Here is a 16,071-nt window from a genome sequence, read left to right on the forward strand (position 1 = left end):
CCATGAAAAGTCCCAATTTTTTAAACCACGGATTTGGTGATTTTTCTGTAGTTACGTATTTCATTTCTCCATTACACCCTCCACCCTCCACCATCCACTCCACCCCACCCCACCCCACCCTACCCTACCACTCACCTCCACCCCCACCCCTGCCCCACGCTACCACTCACCCCACCCACCCCCCACCACTCAACAACCCCACCCCCGCCCTACCACCCACTCCCACGCTCAACTACCCCACTCCTCTGCCACCCACCCCCACCACCCCAACCATCACCCACTACCCCTCACCACCGCCCAACCCCCCCCCCCACAACAACTCACCCCCACCCTCATCCCACACTACCCACCCCTCCGCCACCCCTACCCACTACCCCTCACCACCACCCAACCCCACAACCACTCACCCCCACCCTACTACCCACTACCCCCACTCTCATCTCACAATCACCCACCTCACACCATTCACCCCTCCCCCGCTCACTACCTACTTATTTTTTGAAGTTCCTATTTTATTCTTTACCTGAGTTTTATTAATATATATATAAATTATTTCTAATTAAGAGTTAATGGTATTTTAGTAAACTTACAAGTTATTATACAGTACCATACAGTCAAACCAAACAATACAAATGTTATTAAACCACAACAAACGATACAGTCTATCCAAACATTGTATTCATTAATACAGTACAATACAATATAACACCATACTGTACCATACCATACTTTACATTAATGAACCACAGGAAACAACCATCCAAACAGAGGGTTATTGGTTCTGCACCAACTAATGAACTCATATGTCTTCTGCACACATTTTTTACACATATCATGTCTTCGGTACAATTTTTTTATGGTGGTGATGTTCACACTTGTGCGCACTCGATTATTTCATCGAGTATTTGGTACCTCCCAAGCTCGCACTAACACATTACTATCGGGTAACTCTGTCCCTCGAGACTTAGGCAAATGAAAGAAATCGCGTATACTTTTTGCACAAATATTTATCAATTAAACATTAGTTAAATAATGTGTATTCTCATTCCTATTTATCCATAACCATGGTATATTTATGCGATTTCGTATACACGTTGAATGTGAACAATTTCTTTGTATCTAAAGTTATTTCGATTATAATTTGAAAAATAAAAAAAGGGTATTTCGGGGAAAGTAGAGATTATATTATCGTCATGTTGATTTAGTACAACAGTTTAGTTGTCCTAATCTTAGACCCAATCATAATAATGATGTTCGAATTAAACCAAATCAAGGATTGTGGTTGGAGAAGAAATAATATTTCAATTGACGTAAGGATATGATAATGAGACATTGTGTATATATTCAAACGAACCTTCTTTCCTAATGGATTTCCTTTTTACCAGTTCAAACGCGTCCTCATTGCTGTTGGAAGGTTTAGTCATATCCTCAAACAGATGAACCTTTCAAAACCTACCAAAGAAAATGATGTCAATCCTTCTATATTATTATAAAAAGCTACTCGGTGTCATCTTGTCATCTAATCTTCTTCTTCTACAAGAGTTGTTTGGTTTATTTATACGGATGTCGTTAGTAAATTGTCTCTGTCATGATTATTAATGGGGCTCAGGCAGAAGAGAAGGCAAAATTTAAAGTTTATGGTTTTAAACTTGTCACCCAACCTATTACTCATTGGTTCAGAATTAAATATTTACATTTATTTAATAAATTTTCTAATATAAATACAGGATCGAAGTAAAAGCCACTGAGTTTGTCCGAATTCATCCCTAATATTGTACCTCAGCCCCTGGCTCCAGCGCGATATGGGTAGACTCAATATGTCCAAATTCTTCAAGAAGAAATGTCCAAATTAACCCCCTCAACTTTTGATTATGATTTAAAATTATAGAGCTCCGTCAAGAGTCAAGGCAAAAAATGAAACTTTACCCTAATAATGGGAGTAAAATTAAACCAAATAGCTAATGGAGGACGAAGTTGCTCAATTTCTATAGTTCTAGGGCAAATTTAACCTTTTTTTCCTATTAGTTTGAACTGTCATTATATGACACTATATTGTTTACGGAGTCAACAATTTTTTCTCAGACCAACTTTAAACATATTTTAAATAATAATGTCGTGATTAATATTAACTTTTTTGTGTAGGTTTAAAATATGTGAAATATTAGTTGATTAGTTCAAGCAAAATGATAGCAGAGTTTCTCTTTAGGACATAGTCACACGCAGTGGCGGAGCCAGGATTAATGCCAAGGGGGTTAAAAAATATAAAGAAGCCATAAATGAAGAAGCTAAGGGGGTTCAACGTCTACAATATACACATAAAAAATATTTTTCACCTTGTATATACAGTGCAATTTTTCGCCGAAGAGGATTCGGATGAACCCCCGGGCTCTTACTACTAGGTCCGCCACTGGTCACACGGGGAAATACTTGAAAGAAAATATGTCTAGGTGCTTTGTACACTAGTAAATCGTCACATAGAAGTCAATCATCCTTGAGGTTTTAACTAGAATATTGTGTTAATTATTTTATAAAGTAGACAATAATTTTTTCATAATCCAATAGAAATTGCTCAATTTTGAGTACACAAGTTCTATAAAAATGCATCAAGCAGAGTGACCGTGCAGGCAAAGTAGGGACGCAAATTTTCTGAGGAATAATAAAATCTGCAATGATCTTGGTTCCTTCACCTTATAGTTTGATGCAGAAGTCTTCCCGGCAGAGTTGTTATTTTTTATTGAAGTAGGTTTAGACTATCTTTTTGTTGGAACCATTCCAGCTTAAATATTTTTCTTTCTCGTTTTGATTAAAACAAAGACTTAGTTAATATTAAAAACAGATCGATCCATTATCAAATAATGAACCAAAGCTCAGTTTGAACGTCTGCAAGAAAATAATAATATTTCTCAGATAAGTCAACTACCATAGCAGAAATTACTTCCCCTACTCCTTAGAAATGCTTCTCTTATTTTTCTTCTTTGTTCAGTTGATTGTCCCAACATTTAACAAGGAAATAAAAACCAAGACTCTCTGACCTATACATGTAGTTTAATTTTCCAGCGAAGGTTGTTCAACTGACCATGCTTTGGCATACGTAGCTATGCACTGCTTGTATGACAAAAGTACTACTGAAACTACATATATATATACATTCGCTAAGTTCAGATTCACTGTCATGATATAGTGAGGAGTACAGTGGCAATTCGTGTAGATTGAATTAAAATCATGGATCCACCTCTTGCTTCAACAATAGATGAATAACTATATCAATATTGACGGTATAGATCATACAAGAGTAAGTTTAGATTTCATTTTCTCTGATATTCATTTGGCAAATGTCAATTTATAGTACAGCATATGTTCGTAAAAGAATGGAATGTAATGCGGACAAGAGCTCGACAGGCATCAGTTAGTGCCTTATCTATTTGAAGAAAGGAGGCTGACCAAAAATACACCATGTAGTTAAAAGCTTTTAGCACACAACCAGAGAAACTTGTATTATCTTTCTAGCTTGCTTAATATTGCTTCCATTGGAGGCAGCTCCTTCAGAATTTGAGCCCAGTCGGGCATCCCCTGCAGAGTTGGTCAATATTAAAACTCCACAATGAATGAACCCATAAAAAAAAAAGTAAAGCATAAAGCAACACAAACACGAATATTTGTACGCCACCTCAAAGGCGTCTTACTTGACTTGTGGATTTTACAGTCATCTATGTCATGTCTTGAGCAATTTATATGCTAATTACATATGCATATTAATGGAGCAGAGAAGAGAATTGCAGCACAAAGAATTTTACAAGCACTGACCTTTCCTGACCGTCGAACACGACCATCTAGACGAAGTATAATGTAAACATCTTCACCAGGAGTAACACCTTCAGACTTCTGTTGATCCTTTATCCACCTGAAACAGATTGAGGTTGAACAATACATCTCAATAAGGAAAAAAAATCAGTCGATCAAACTGTGCGACTAGATGTCCTTAAGATAAATATGGCACAAACATAAATGCCCATAAAGATGATGTGGTGAGTAGTTTCAAGTGTATTAGGAACAGGTTGATACCTTTCCCACTCTGCAGGTGAAACAACCTCTGCTTTGAACCGGATCTCTGACTTCAATTTTGATTTTGCAATTACTGACTGAGTTCTTTGGTCAAAATCTTCCTGCAGTAGCAATGGGAGAAAAATAAGAAAACCTTAACGAGATACATGCACCATTAAGATTATTATCTTATGCTTATTTGAGCAACAAGAAACGACTTTGAATAATCAGTAGCATGTAAATAATATTCTTTTGTTCTTTGAGCAAAGAGAAAAGCAGAATCATGAACTTGATGTGCATGCTATAGCATCATGTTGTTTAAAATGATCATTAATTGCTATTAAAAATCTTCAATCTTACCCCTATGGATGGGAGGGAAGCGACTGCCTTTTGAGAAAGACCAAAACCTTTCTTCTCTATTTTTGTTTCCCTACCTTCACCCCAAATAACAGGAACTAGAAGGACTCCACGTTTAAGAAGCTCCGTGCGGAATCTCTCAGCATTTCTCGTAGCCAGAGATACTGTCTCCTTTTTTCCAGCCAAAATAACCTAATAACAAGCAACTGGTCAAACTAAGAGGAGACCATATGTTCGAGTCAGGTATTTCAGAAGAGAAAAAAAAAAAAAAAAGAGAACAAATACGTAAAAGGAAATATTTTTGCTCATGAAACAAAGGTATTTGCTGCAAACCTAGCAAAACATGGAACTAACTTTTCTGTCTTCATCATCCTTCCGACAATGTAAATGTGATTAAAAAAAAGGTTTCTTCTTGATGTGACGAGGGAGGTAAACTAGACATGTGTTATACGGGACTTCTCATTCTTTAAGTGAAAACTTGAAGGACTATGTTTTCCACTCAACTTCTTGAAATTGAAAACAGGATGAGTAAAGGGGAAGTTGTCTCACTAACAGGCCTCACGGTGTCTCTTAGCTGGACGAGTTCAACAATCCTATTAGTTGAAAGGCGCAAAGGGAGCCTTGATAGTGTTTCATCACGCAATATTTGTGCAAGCTGTTCCTCCTCTTTTTTGTTGTCCCAAACCAACAAAGCCACAAAAACAACGATACCTGCAGAGTGCTGGTTCAAGAGCTTAATCATTTTTGACGAACAGTTTAAAAGTGTTAAGCAAATATCATTTACAGAACTTCAGAACTGAACTAAATGATTCATAATCAAAGGTAGTCGATATTTACCAACGACATTTATAGCAGCATTTCCTGCAGTCGCCCCAATATCAGGAGCACCATCTCCACCTTGAATTGCAAGGATTAACCTAGGTATAGTGAAAAATGTAGAAATTCCAGCAGCAGCGATGAATGCCACGTAGAAGAATCTTCTGACCCCCCTAAATGGTGCTTGTACCTCACTGATGAGCTTAAGGTCTCTACGGAAACTGTATCCTATGTCTTCCCCTCCTAACCTAGCCTGTGAGATAATAGAAGATTATGAGATTCAGAAACAATGAAGCAAAGCTAGAGCCTGCTAAGTTCTGAAGATACTGTAACATAATCGATGTGGTAAGGAACTGAAACTAATACCCTGTTGGGCCAAGCTTCCAAAATCTGCTTATGTTGAAAAGTACTTTCTGTCAGAAGTGCTTTTCGGAAAAGTGCCTTTTGAAGAGTAGCCGTTCGTTTTTGGCGAATCAATTTAAAAAACACTTTTGCCAATATTATAGCAGTAATTTTGTGCTTGACTAAGATTCCCAAAGTGCTTCCGAGGAAAAGCTACTTTTTTTTAGCTTCTGAAAAATAGCTTCTACTTTTACTCAAAAACACTTTTTTTTTTCTTTAAAAGCTTGGGCAAACACCTCAACTTTCGACAATAAGCACTTCATTTTTTATTCTTTTAAAAAAAACACTTTTGACTTCCCACAAGCTTGGCCAAACAGGCAATAGTTCATACATCCAAGCATGACGAAAACTAAAGAACCATATCCATCAGTGGGAAACAAACCTCTTCCTGTAGTTCCTTAAATTCAGGCAATGCTCTGAAGGAAGCCAAATCTGGATCATTAAGGATTGTGCCAAACTTTAGGTTATACTCTTTCAAAGCAGTGCGTAAACACTCAGCAGCTTTCTTTCCTTCCCCCCTTAAGTAAACAAAGGAAATCAATCAATAAATAAATAAATAAATATATAAATAATAAAAGAGTGAAGAAGAATAAAAAAGGGAATCTCCTTTGCGACGCTCATTGAAGTTTCAATATTGTTCTTAGTGATCCTTCCAATGAAACAATTAAGCTAAGAACTGTGATTAAGAAACTGTAGGTTCTTTTACTTGCTGTTCACAAAGTTAAACTGTGATTAAGAAATTTTAGATTCCTTTACTTGCAGTTTATAAGAGAAGAAAGTCACAAATATGTTTCTCCTAGACATGGTTCCAGACAAGTTACTCTTTAACCAGCTTAATCAATTTAACCATGAAAGAGGCAAAGGAGAAATATACCTGTAGGCATGGCAGCATGCTTTGTTATAAAATGCAGCTTGAGCCTCCACAGGGTTGGGATTTAAAGTGAGTGCTGTGTCAAACAGTGCAAGAGCATCTTTCACCTGGAAAATTCAAATTTAATGAACAAAGATGGCAAATGTTGCCCATATTGCAGATTGAAATCCAAACCACAGGAGTCTGTAAGCAACTTGCAGGAAGTTTGTTACACGAACCCAAACAAATAACATTGAAAACACAATTAAGTGGGAAATAACAAGAAAAGCCGACTTAACAGGTTTTAAATTAGTAAATTCACAAAAAAAAAAAATGATTAAAGGAAAAATGAAATTCGATCAAATAATTGACAATTTTTTTCCAGAAATAAACGGCAATTCAACCTACAAACTTCATGAGGGTGGATATTAAGTATTGGCTGAGTTCTACACAAGTACAACTGTTACCATAAGATTGCTCCGAATGGATAAAAATCGAAAATACATGACAAACTAGTAAACTATCTCGAGTAACAGTACAATGTTACATTCATTTCCAGCCCTTGGAGCACAACTCAGGAAAATTAACTAACAGGTACAACGGAATCGTAGGAATTCAGACGATCAAGTAATGGGGATGGTAAAACTCGAAATCAAAAGCTCCATTATCAAATTTAATTGCATGCATTTAGATTCATAACCTATTTGCCAAGCTCTGCGAAGCCAAAAGTGGTTATTTTAGAGAGTTCAAGTGCTTGGCCAAGCTTTTAGGGAAAAAATAAGTGTTTTTGAGTAGTAGCAGAAGTTGTTTTTTCAGAAGGTGAAAACAATAAATTCTCCCCATAAGCGCTTTTGAAACTTTGAAACAGCCTCTCTACCTCCCAAGGCAGGTACTCTACCCTCCGCAGACCCCACTTTGTGGGAATTCACTGGGTATGTTGTTGTTGTAACTGTTTTTGAAACTTTGGTCAAGCATAAATTAGTCAAACACAAACTGCTAACTCCAAAAAATACTTTTTCGAAAAGCACTTTTGACAAAAAACACTTTCAAAATGAGCAAATTTTAGAAGCTAGGTCAAAGGCTATTACACTCATGGGCGGACCTAGAAGCCCGGATACAGGTTCGGCTAAACCCCGTAGCTTTTGTTCTCAAAGTGTATTTGTGTTAAGAAATTCATTATATTATATGTACAGATGTTAAGTTTAGAACTCAGTTATTACTCAATACTTGAAGTCGTCGTTCTAAAATCCAGAACCATAAAGTTGAAATCATGTCTCTGGCTCTGATTAAACTGTTAGAAAGCCCTTTAATTTATTTACCTGATGTATACAACAATAACAATAACAATTATAGAATTGATACCATTTAACTGAAAAAGAATTAGGAAAATACCCGTCCTTTAGAAAAGAGATCAAGGCCAACATTGACGCAAGACTCAGCAGTGGGAGGAGTGGCTTCACTCACTTGGGGCGAAGTAGAATTAGAAGAAGAAGAAGAAGAAGAAGAAAAGACTAGTGAAACACCATTTCTTTTTGTATAATTTAGCCATACTTGTTGTCTAGTAATTGCAAAATTGGAAGATGAAGAGAAGAAGCAGAAATGGAGATGGTGAGAGTGAAGAGTTGCAGTGGCCATGTCCAAATTTCATAACCATAGCCCACGACACAGTTTATCCATTCGCACCACGCCTTTACTTCGTGTGGCCTTCATAAAAAGGCTTAAAATATGGATTTTATACATCAGTTAAAATTCCACTAGTTACGAATTATTACTCTAATTTTCAAGTAATTATGCTACTATACATAATCACCTGTTTTATAATTTAAGTGATGTAAAAGAATTTGTGAAAATTTTATAAATATCTATAGTTTAGAGCGTAATTACGCAATGTAACTACAATTTATATATAATTAAGAAACGTAGTTATAGTTGATATATTAGGCGGAAAAGCACTATCAGACGCGTATCAGTTGTATCACCGAAAGAGTTGTAAAGCGAATAACATCAAAGCGAGTATCAAGCTGTATCAAGCAAATATCAGTTGTATCAATGTATACTGTATCTACTGCAAAGAATTTTTTTATTTTTCGAGTCACATAATAAACACTACTTTTGTGAGACTAATGTACTACTTGACAAGTGGACACCTGCTTGGTTTAAGCATATCAAAAAAGGCAATATCATTAAAGTTCACATTTTCATAATTAATAAATTGCATAGCTAGAAAAAAAAAATTAAAAAAATGAAAATATCTTCAAACTCGGCAAATAGAGAATGGTAACAACATTGGCGTTGCCAAAATTTTAAATTGTAGTGTTTCCAAAACCATTGCTATACGTAATATATTTTTGTTATTGAAGATCTAAAACAAATTGTTTATCTAAATATTACAATATTCAATTATAAAAATTTTAAGTCATTACAGTTAAATCTATTTATCCGTTTATGCACAAGTGCATCTGGTCCTTAATTAGAACTCTATTCATTTATTTTAAGAAAAGAAAAAATGAAAGAAGAAGAAATAGCATTTTATATGATCAAAATTCTGGAATTTTAACACTAATTAATTAGAGAAGTTCATTCCTCCATTAGTATAATGGAAATTGATTATATATATATATATATATATCATTCTCTAATCGTTGATTTTGAAGATATTTTAAGTTTTCTTTTTCCTTTTTTAAGCTAAGCATTTTAATTAAGGGAAAGATTATCGTTACCGTTCTTGTTTATGCTTAAAACAAGCAAGTGTCCACTTGTCAAGTAGTAAAGTAGTCTCACATAAGTAGTGATGGTTATGTGACTCACAAAATAAAATTTCCCGACCGGAAATAGCACGAAAGAGTTATGTTTCGTAATTTCTTAAAATTATAGCTACGCGTTGTAAATACAGTCTGAATGTTTGCCACGTCACGTAATTTTTTTTAAAATATATATGGATCGGTAGCACACAAAACTAAAACCCTTAAAAAAAATTGTATTCTGCATATATAATGCATTAATTTTGTTGTAGTCTCTAAGTTATTTTGCACTCAATTAATTAGGAATAGACATATGTATATTCTACTTTCTACTTTCTAATAAGAGGGAGTTAGCAGGCAGCAGGTCAACATGCCTGCTTGCTCCGAAAGGCATCTTTGGTATTTCAATAATTTTTGTGCTTTAGTTATGATGTTCCAACAGTTGTAGTGTTTGTACCTTTGCCATGGACAAAAGGTAGATCCGCTTTTATGTTTTATTTTACGACCTACGTGGGCCCCACGTAAAAAGTTATAATGCATTTCTCTTTAACCAAATGGAATTACACATACATTCAAAACATTTATTGTGCCTTTCTTTTCATATTGTCCACCATATGCAAGTGGAATTAACCCCGCCATTATTACTTTTATGCTTTAGCAATTATGTTAATGTTATTGATAGTCCAATTAATATATGTTGAATTAATATGCCAACGTTCGAGATAAATCTAACATGTCAACAATCTAACTAAAAAGTTACAACTTTGAAAGAGTTTAGAAATATTTTAAGAGTTTTCATTTGTTTAAAATATATACTATTAAAGAGATAAACAATGTATGATTTTTGTCCAAGACTTTGAATTTAAATGAAAGAATTACCATTTGACTGCATGCGTTATTATACACATTCTACAAAATATTATTAGATGTAAATTCTCATCATTCACACAGGGATGGTCTTTTAATTTGTCCTATCAAGCCTTGCGGGAGTAAAGTAAATACAAATATTTAAGCAAACATCCTATTTGGTTGAATAAGATCAATAGCCTATTTGGCCAAGCTTATTTTCTCCCAAAAGTGCTAAATTTTTTTCTAGGGCTAATAGCACTTTTGGTCCCTGAGTTATTGTCTTACTCCGATTTTGATCCTTGTATTATTCGGCTTAACACATTAAACCTTCAGTTAAGCTAAATGTGCGATTTTGATCCTTTAGACTAACGGATGTTAAATAGTTAACAAAATTCATAATTAAAAATGTACTATTCTAACAATAAATAAAGAAGAAAAAGAAACAAACTAAAAGGGATACTAGAATCCATTTTCTTCAATCGTCTGGTCACCCGCTATTGCTGACTTTCACAAGCATAAATTCAGAAAAATAATTAAATGGTTTAAGTGAAAAATAGTTTTCTGGGTTTATGCTTCTCAAAGATCAACCATGGTGCTTGTTGCTCGGTAAAGTAGAGGCGAAAAATAATACTACTAATAGATTTAGGTTTCTTTTTTAAATTACTTGTCTTTAAGTATATTTTTAATATGTATTCTGTTAACTATTTAACATCCGTTAGCTTAAAGGACCAAAATCACACATTCAACTTAATTGAAGGTTTAATTTGCTTAGCTAAATAACATAAGGATTAAAATTGGAATAAGGCCATAACTCAGGGACCAAAAATGCTATTTGCTCTTCTTTTCAATAAGTGCTTATTTTAAAAAAGTGAGTTGTTTAGTCAAGCTTTTGGGAGAAAATAAGTACTTCTGGAAAGTAGTAGAAGCAGTTTTTTAGAAGCTAAAAAAATAGTTTTTGCCCAAAATACCAAAAGTGCTTATTTTTTTCAAATAGTTCTTAATTTTAAAAAGTGTAGGTGTTTGACCAAGATTATGGGAGAGAGAGAAAATAAGTGTTTCTGGGGAGTAGTTGAAGTTGTTTTGAAAGTTGTTTTTCAGAAGCTAAAAAAAAATAGTTTTTCCCCAAAAGCACTTTTGTGAAAAACACTTTTGAGAAAATACATGTAGAAATATTTTTTAAAATCTTGGTCAAGCACTAATTGTTACTCAAAACTGCTTGTTAACTTAATTGGCCAAACGCAAGCTGCTTTTCGTCAAAAGTACTTTTTTGAAAAGCACATTTCAAAATAAGCTAATTTTAGAAGCTTGGCCAAACAGGCTACAAATATTTTTTAAATTACGAAAATTTCCTAAAGCACTATAGTTTTAGCCTTAATTATCATCTCAGCTATAGTTTGACTAATTACAATTCGTAGCTAATGTTTAATTGTTACCCAGTTGTACCACTTGTATTTATTTACCTTAAATGGTTGTATGAGTATTAACGAATACAATCTCGATGGATATGTGATAACGTCCAAATACACTCCTCAAAGAGAAAGTGTACACGGTCGTATGCAATATATTTACCCAACTATGAGTCGGGGTCGATCCCACAGGGAACAATGTGCTAGGCGATTAAGAAAGTAAGGAACTTTCACCAACTAAGCTAAAGCCAAACGATAAATGGTATTTTGGTTTTTGTTTGAGAAAAATATGACTAAAGCGGAAATATAAACTAACCTAGAAAGCAAGTAAAATGATCAATGGCCACAAGTTTGGATACAAAGGAAATTACACTCAAGTAACGATCCAATGTATTTCACGATTTTACAACTAAGAACGGGTTTATGTCAATAGATAATGATATCTAAAATCTCATTGAAAGTCTTCCAACCAAATCAATGAATTTCACTCTAAGCTTTTCCAAGCCTTAGAGTGTGATATTAGGCACAATCAATTTAACCTCAAGTAACTATCCTCTTCCGAGCTCAAGTTATTAGATGAGTTTAATGACCCAAATTCTTGTTAATTAATCTTTCCCAACCTAGATTTCCTTTTCCAAGCTCAATCTAAGTAAATGGGTGAGTCCTAGGGTTAGCTAATCCCTTTGGAAACATTCAAGAACGAGATTAATTAAATTAACAAAGACCCACTTCAATAGCAATAAGAATCATTCAATACATAAGCAAAACAAGAGTTTCAATCCAAACTTTAATCAAGAATATTTTCATAAACAAGATTCAAGTCTAGAAATGAAATACTACACACTAAAATATTCAATACAAAACAAGGAATTGAAGAAAGGTTTAAGAATTATCTCATTAAAGTGCTCCAATCTTCTCCTCCAATGGTGTAGGTGAAAACCCTAGCCTCCAAAACTTGCAAAATGGCAAAAGATAGAAAATGTTTTGCCCTAGCCTCTCTTTTGTAGCTCCCCCCAATTTTTCCAAGTCCAAAAAATGTCAAAATCTGCCCCCATATTTCCGTTTTTGCAATTCTGCCCGTTTTTGCAAAACTGTCCACTTTTTGACAGTTTTGCAAATCTGTCCCGTTTTTGCAAAACTGTCCAGTTTTGACAGTTTTGCAAAAATGTCCAGTTTGACCTCTTTTTGACTTTCTTTTCACTTGGTATCTTCCGATCACTCATTTCAGCTACTTGGCTTGTTTTGCTCTATTTTGTTCCATTTTGGTCCATTTTGATCCATTTTGCTCTTTTATGCTCTTCGGGCATCTTTTCCTACAAAACAACATAAAAACACAAAAAGTAACAACAAAAGTGCTTAAGGAGTCACAAAAGCTTAAGGAATTAGCGTCGAATATCGCGTAATTTCACGACTCATCAATATGCTAAAATTGCAGGAGCATATCTTCTAAAAAATGGACAACGCTACAATTGAGCGTGTATCACACTTGGAAGATCTTATCTTTCAAAAATGGAACACGACTCTTTCATTATCCATAATTAGAAGATGTGATTTCAATATTCATCAATCTACGACAAATAAAGCATATATCCAGCCAAAATCGATTGTGAAAGTTGTAAATAAGCTGGAAAGAAATCCATTCAAGTCTCCTGAAAAAAGCTTCATCGATACAAAATATTGCTGCATTGAGTTCATTTGAGTGTATATTGTCACCAATTCAACTATTTAGATTGTATTCCTCTTCATTCACCATTGAATCAACGTTTTCAGAATTTACAAATACATCTATCAAATCCTTCTTTCGCGCAGCTGATATATTTCTAACTATTTAGAAGCACGAGTTGGGGCCATTTTGGTCGTCTGCTTCGTGCTTCGTCGTCAACAAACAAACACAAAAAAAAAAAAAAAAATGTGGGCCCCACCTAAACATCAATCAATATTAAAAAAAAGTGTGGGCCCCAACTAAATCAAACAATATTAAAAAAATGAATCCCATATTAAAAAAACAAACAATGTCAAAAAAAAAGGTGCATCTCATATTAAAAAAACAAACAATATTTATGTAATTTCCAAAGTATCTCATTAAATCAATAATAATAGATTCATTGCCACATGTGTATCAATCCATTAGTGGGAGCAAATGAAATTATTGTACAGCAACATACTTAAAATACTTATATATTAAAATAAGATAGAATTTAATTACTTTTTCATTTTTATCTTTACTGTAATAAATAGAATTTAATTACTTTTTCATTTTTATCTTTACTGTAATAAATGTGAAAAGAGATTAATATCAAATGGAGATCAAATAATGAATAAGGTAAATTAGTCAAATTATAATTCTAATTCACGTTTTCTTAAAAAATCATGCAAAACACAACATGACAAAGTAAAATGAATTAAACCGAAAATATTTACCAAAAATTAAAAAATAGCATTTCTTTATTTAAATAGAAAATCAATTTCTACTTTGTTTCGTTTCAAACATGTAAAGTTAATTTAATAATTTGAATTAGAATTATTCAAATCAAAATTTGACAAAAAATAATAAGTATTTTACACCTTTAAATTAATCGAATTAAAATTGAAAGTATCAATTGATGCTTAAATATTGTTATTGTTTTATCTCAAAGAGAGGAAAATAGTTTTCTTTTAAACAAGTCTTCTCTTTTAAAAAGTATTAATAAATTTTCGTAGCAAACACGAATGTAATAAAGTTTTAGATACGGAGCACAAAACCCATGCTTCGTGTGTGTGTGTGTGTGTGTATAAATATATATATATATATATATATATATATATATATATATATATATATATATATATATATATATTATCACTATCCAAATACAACTACATATACATAGATACACTATAATCTAAAGTGTTGGGCCCGTGCGCAACACGGGCATAGACCACCCATGCTTCGTCGTCCGTTTCCACTGGAAAAAAAAGTGTGGGCCCCACCTAAACATCAACCAATATTAAAAAAAAGTGTGGGCCCCAACTAAATACCAACCAATATTAAAAAAAAAAAAAAAAAAAAAAAAGTGGAACCGCTATCTCCAAACTCACGGAAAAAAAAGTGGATCCCATATTAACAAAATCAAGCAATATTAAAAAAAATGAATCCCATATTAAAAAATCAAACAATATTTATGTAATTTCTAAAGTATCTCATTAAATCAATAATGATGGATTAAAAAAGTAGACCCCATATTAACAAAATCAAGCAATATTAAAAAAATGAATCCCATATTAAAAAAATAAATAATTAATTTCTAAAGTATCTCATTAAATCAATAATGATGGATTAAAAACGTAGACCACATATTAACAAAATCAAGCAATATTAAAAAATTGAATCCCATATTAAAAAAACAAACAATGTCAAAAAAAAAAGTGCATCTCATATTAAAAAATCAAACAATATTTATGTAATTTTCAAAGTATCTCATTAAATCAATAATGATGGATTCATTGCCACATGCGTATCAATGCATTAGTGGGAGCAAATGAAATTATTGTACAACAACATACTTAAAATACTTATATATTAAAATAAGATAGAATTAATTACTTTCATAAATGTGAAAAGAGATTAATTTCATAAAAGAAAAAATAATATTAAATAGAGATCAAATAATTAATAAGGTAAATTAGTGAAATTATAATTTTAATTGACGTTTCCTTAAAAAATCGTGCAAAAGAAAACATGACAAGTAAAATGAGTTAAACCAAAAATATTTACCAAAAATTTAAAAATAGTAGTTCTTCATTTAAATAGAAAATCAAATTTCTACTTTGTTTCATTTTAAACATGTAAAATTAATATAATAATTTGAATTAGAATTATCCAAATCAAAATTTGATAAAAAATAATAGGTATTGTTTAGGCTCAATCTACATACATTAACAATAGAATATTTTACACTTTTAAATTAATCGAATTAAAATTGAAAGTATCAACGGTTTCCTTTTGGATAAGTCTATTAGTAAATTTTTGCCAACTTTGTATTCGTAGTAAACACTAATATAATAAAGTTTTGGATACGAAGCACAAACTACAATGTTATATTAATCGTGTTTTGAACAATATATATATTACTTTACTACTATATAGAAGAGCCAGTTTATAAGCAAGATCGTCGTTTGTCCTTTGGTCCCACTTTTTTATTTAAGGGAAAAAAAATCTTTTGTAGTCCCACCCACTTTTTTATTTAAGGCAAAAAAAATGACATTTTATACTTTATATTACCAACTCTTTTAAAAAGTAGATAGAAATGCATTATTATATTTCTATTTTTCTACTATATAGAAGCATCGGTTTACCCATGCTTTGTCGTCAGTCACTCTTAAAAAAAAAATGCTTCTATAAAAAAAGTGCTTCTATATAGTCAAAAAAAAAAAAAATTGACCCCACCCTCTCCAAACTCATTAAAAAAAAAATTGATCCCGCCCTCTCCAAACTCATTAAAAAAGTGAATCTCATATTTAAAAAAAAAGCAATGTAAAAAAAAAATATGTGCACCCCATATATTAAAAAATCAAACAATATTCATGTAATTCCCAAAGCAGCCCCATCAAGTCAATAATAGTGGATTCA

At 32.9% G+C, this 16,071-nt stretch overlaps 2 protein-coding genes across 3 annotated transcripts in view; one reads left to right on the forward strand and one right to left on the reverse strand.

The window, feature by feature from the left end:
* The window catches only part of LOC132608987 (cytochrome b-c1 complex subunit 6-like), an 83,828-nt gene that overhangs the window by 20,289 nt on the left and 47,468 nt on the right, over window positions 1-16,071 (forward strand). The gene's annotated exons all lie outside the window — the stretch shown is intronic.
* LOC132610564 (protein LOW PSII ACCUMULATION 1, chloroplastic) lies at window positions 3,281-8,171 on the reverse strand. The gene is made up of 9 exons (XM_060324885.1): window positions 7,859-8,171; window positions 6,491-6,594; window positions 5,999-6,134; window positions 5,236-5,467; window positions 4,952-5,109; window positions 4,402-4,590; window positions 4,063-4,163; window positions 3,805-3,901; window positions 3,281-3,570 (listed from the first exon to the last, which is right to left on the reverse strand). The coding sequence occupies exons 1-9, from the start codon at window positions 8,099-8,101 to the stop codon at window positions 3,496-3,498; spliced, it is 1,335 nt and encodes a 444-aa protein (XP_060180868.1). The 5' UTR covers window positions 8,102-8,171; the 3' UTR covers window positions 3,281-3,495.

This window comes from Lycium barbarum, chromosome 9, assembly GCF_019175385.1.
Source record: "Lycium barbarum isolate Lr01 chromosome 9, ASM1917538v2, whole genome shotgun sequence".
In the NCBI taxonomy this organism is placed as follows: Eukaryota; Viridiplantae; Streptophyta; class Magnoliopsida; order Solanales; family Solanaceae; genus Lycium; species Lycium barbarum.